This window comes from Hipposideros armiger, unplaced genomic scaffold (genome assembly GCF_001890085.2).
Source record: "Hipposideros armiger isolate ML-2016 unplaced genomic scaffold, ASM189008v1 scaffold_2710, whole genome shotgun sequence".
NCBI classification, from domain to species: domain Eukaryota; kingdom Metazoa; phylum Chordata; class Mammalia; order Chiroptera; family Hipposideridae; genus Hipposideros; species Hipposideros armiger.
The window spans coordinates 20,812-24,181 of NW_017734018.1; the positions used below are offsets into that span (position 1 = coordinate 20,812).

Below are 3,370 nucleotides of genomic sequence, written 5' to 3' on the forward strand. Positions count from 1 at the left end.
ACATCAAACAGAAGGAGACGACCCAGCAGGAAATTAGGATGAAAAGAGCTATACGCCACCCAAACTATAATAATCCTCCATATGCAAACGACATCATGTTACTGCAGGTAAGGCTCCACTGGTTCTTCCACACTCTGACCCCAGGGTTTTGCATCTGCATGACCTCTGTCCTGTCCTCAGCCCCAATATGGCCCCTTGACTTGTCCCAGGGCTGTGAAGATGGCAACCACGTGACTGTCCCTGCAGATTGTGGGACACGGGTAGATTAGAATTCCTGTCCTCTCCCTACAGCTGGAGAAGATGGCCAAACTGAATAATGCTGTTTGGGCCATCAAAATGCCCACAAGGAGAAATGAGGTGTACCTAGGGATGGTGTGCAGCGTGGCCGGCTGGGGATACCTGGGTGTAAACACCAGTGGTGATGGGAAACTGCACTACGTAAAGCTTGAAATCCAGAGCAAAGAAGAATGCACCTCTCGCTACAAACATTACAATAACACCATCCAGATATGTGGGGGGGACCCAAAAAAGATTCAGACTACTTTTAAGGTAAGATCCCAGCATGGTCCATGCCCAGCTATAGGCACAGTCAAGCTTTGAGGAGACCCAGGGCTGTGGGAACCAGCCATATGCCTATGTCCTCAGACTTTCCCCCAATCCAGTCTCTGATGCTGTCTCCCTGGGGGTAATGGGAGACTGTCCCACAGCCACTTATGGACAGAGGCTTTATGGACAAGGGTAAGGGATCTATCAGAGCCAGGCTGGAACTCTGGGACCTAGGTAACAAGGCCTGCCCTGGCACTGCTCTCCCATGCAGAGACCACCCATTCCTGGGGCAAAAGGAGGGCAGGACCAGGAGGAGGTCCAACTCAGTCCCACATTCCACTGCCCACAGGAGGATTCCGGGGGCCCCCTCATATGTAACAACATGGCCCAAGGCATTGTCTCCTATGGAAAAAACAATGGAAAACCTCCAGGAGTCTACACCAGGATCTCGAAGTTTTTGCCCTGGATGGAAAAAACAATGAAACGCCTCAAACTGCTGAGATCAGACTGAGGCACCCCGGAATTCATCCATCCATCTTCTGTGGGGCACAGGCCAATACTGTATTGGGCAGAGAGGGTGGAGGGCACTCGGCCAGGCACTTAATAAACTTCCATCTCTAGACTGAAAATTATCAATTCCTCCTTTAGTGATTAAAACATTTATTAGTTACCCACTGTTGTGTCCGGCAACCATCTGTTNGATTAATATTATATATTATTATATTAATTAATTTTGTTCCCCAGGGAATATTTGGCAATGTCTGAAGACTTTTTTTTTTTTTTTAAGATTTTTGTTGGGGAACTTGGGAGATGAGAACAGCGCTGGGGAATTGGGGGAAGGGGAACAGACAAGTTGCTGTCGTTTTCTTAAGTCTAGTTGTGGAGGACGTTGCTTCATTGGCCCAAGTTGGCACCATCATTGCACTCTTCCCAGGTGAGGCAGATCAGTCACCGGCTTCTGGACAGCCACTCACTGCAGCTGCTGGCCGCTCACGCTGGCTGCTGGCCACAGGGGCTGCAGCGTATGCCATTGCCGGCGAATGATGGCAGCCCAGCTCCAGGGTGAGCTGTTGCTCAGCATCTCAGCTGCAGAGGGCAGTGTCACTGGCCCTCATATAGAAAGCCTCTACTTTTTAAGCCATCATGGTTACCACCACATCCATGGTATCCAAGACCACCTAGACTTTTCAACATTGGAAAGTTCTTGGCTTGGAGGCCACACATACATATCTCAAGAATATGAAATTTTTACTGAGCCAGCTTTCCCTCTGCTGGGCTCACCCCACCAGACCCTCCCAGCTGCCATCCCTCCAGACCTTGCCACACTCATGGGACACTGCCTGGGAGCTGAGCATTAAGTTCCAGCTCTGGGCAAATGCCCACCTGCCTCAAATACACTAAATACTACACTCTGTTCTGGCATGGGCTGAATACTCTGAGATCACCTGGCCCTCAAAGGCCCATATGGCCTCTCACATCGTGTTGCACACAAAGCATGAAGCAACAAAATCGCTGAATCACCTTGGGCACTTTTACAAGGAAGAGCTGTCTTGTCACACAGCTACTGCTTTGGAGCTGAAAAAATCCCCACATCTAAGACTTACGAAGGACCTGGTGCCTTGACTAAAAAAGACAAAGGAAAACATTCAAAGCAAAACAAAAATGGTAATTTAAAAAGCTGCTAAGCCACACGCTGGTTTAAGTACAAACTTTACTTTGAGGAAATGATTCTGTGGTTTAAAACTACTTTGAGAACGGTGTTGTATGACATTGTCTTTTGAGAAATGAGAGAGAGGCAAAGTCCCAGGAGGCAGTGGCAACCAACAGAAGGTACCACAGAGTTAGGACAGAGCATGGACTGAGTCCAGCCCCCTGGCAGCCAGCCCAGCAAGAGGTCTTACCAGTTTTCTAACACCTGCTTTGTAATGACTTCCTGGTATCCATGAACAAAAGATAAGCTTCTGCTCACACACCTCCCTGCAGAGAAAGCCTCTGGGATCCTGTGGCAGCCATTCTGTGACAAGTATTCAAAACACTTTGTGAGCTGAAGTCTGGTCATGGATACATTGGGATGGAGACCAGTAAGCAGCTTAAACATGCTGATTCCTTCAAATCTCCTGTGTCTGTGGGAGTACATCTCCCACCCCACCCCACCCCAACATAGAGAAACTATCCTCCCCTTGCTTAAAACTCTTTGTGGTTGTTTTGTACACCTGAAACTAATAATAATAATTTTAAAAATCTTTGTCATGGGGTCACCAGATAGCTCAGTTGGTAAGAGCACAAGCTCTGAACAACAGGGCTGCCGGTTCAATTCCCACATGGGCCAGTGAGCTCTGCCAGTAAGCTGTGCCCTCTACAACTAACATTGTGAACAACGGCTTGAGGTGGAGCTGGGCTGCAATGAGTGGTCAGCGGACAGCATGAGTGCCGTGGGCTACCATGTGCTTCCATGAAGCTGCCCTGTGCTGCTGTGGGCTGCTGTGGGCTGCCGTGAGCCACAGCCGGCACCTGGCATGAGCCGCCGTGAGCCGCCGTGAGCCGCCGTGAGCCGCTGTCCAATGGCCAGTGACCGATCTGTCTCAGCTAGGAAGAGCACTATGATTATAATACCAATATGGGCCAGTGAAGAGGCATCCTCCACAACTAGACTGAGAACAATGAACGCCTCACAGATGGGGGGTGGGAAGAGGGGGGGGGGAAGAATCTTTGTCATGATCATTCAAAAATAAAACAAAATATCTCTGTAACATCTCTACTCACCAAGACTCACTTCCACAACCCCTTCTTCCCTCCAGACCCACAAGAAGAGTCAGGTGTCAGG

At 49.3% G+C, this 3,370-nt stretch overlaps 1 protein-coding gene across 1 annotated transcript in view; it reads left to right on the forward strand.

Annotated features, from left to right (window-relative positions):
- The window catches only part of LOC109378716 (mast cell protease 1A-like), a 15,448-nt gene extending 14,295 nt beyond the window's left edge, over positions 1-1,153 (forward strand). Inside the window, exons 4-5 of the mRNA XM_019635013.1 lie at positions 292-357; positions 896-1,153. Coding sequence (XP_019490558.1) covers positions 292-357; positions 896-1,057 — 228 coding nt within the window. The 3' untranslated portion in view covers positions 1,058-1,153. The remainder of the gene's footprint in view (positions 1-291; positions 358-895) is intronic.
- Positions 1,154-3,370: the final 2,217 nt, after the last annotated feature.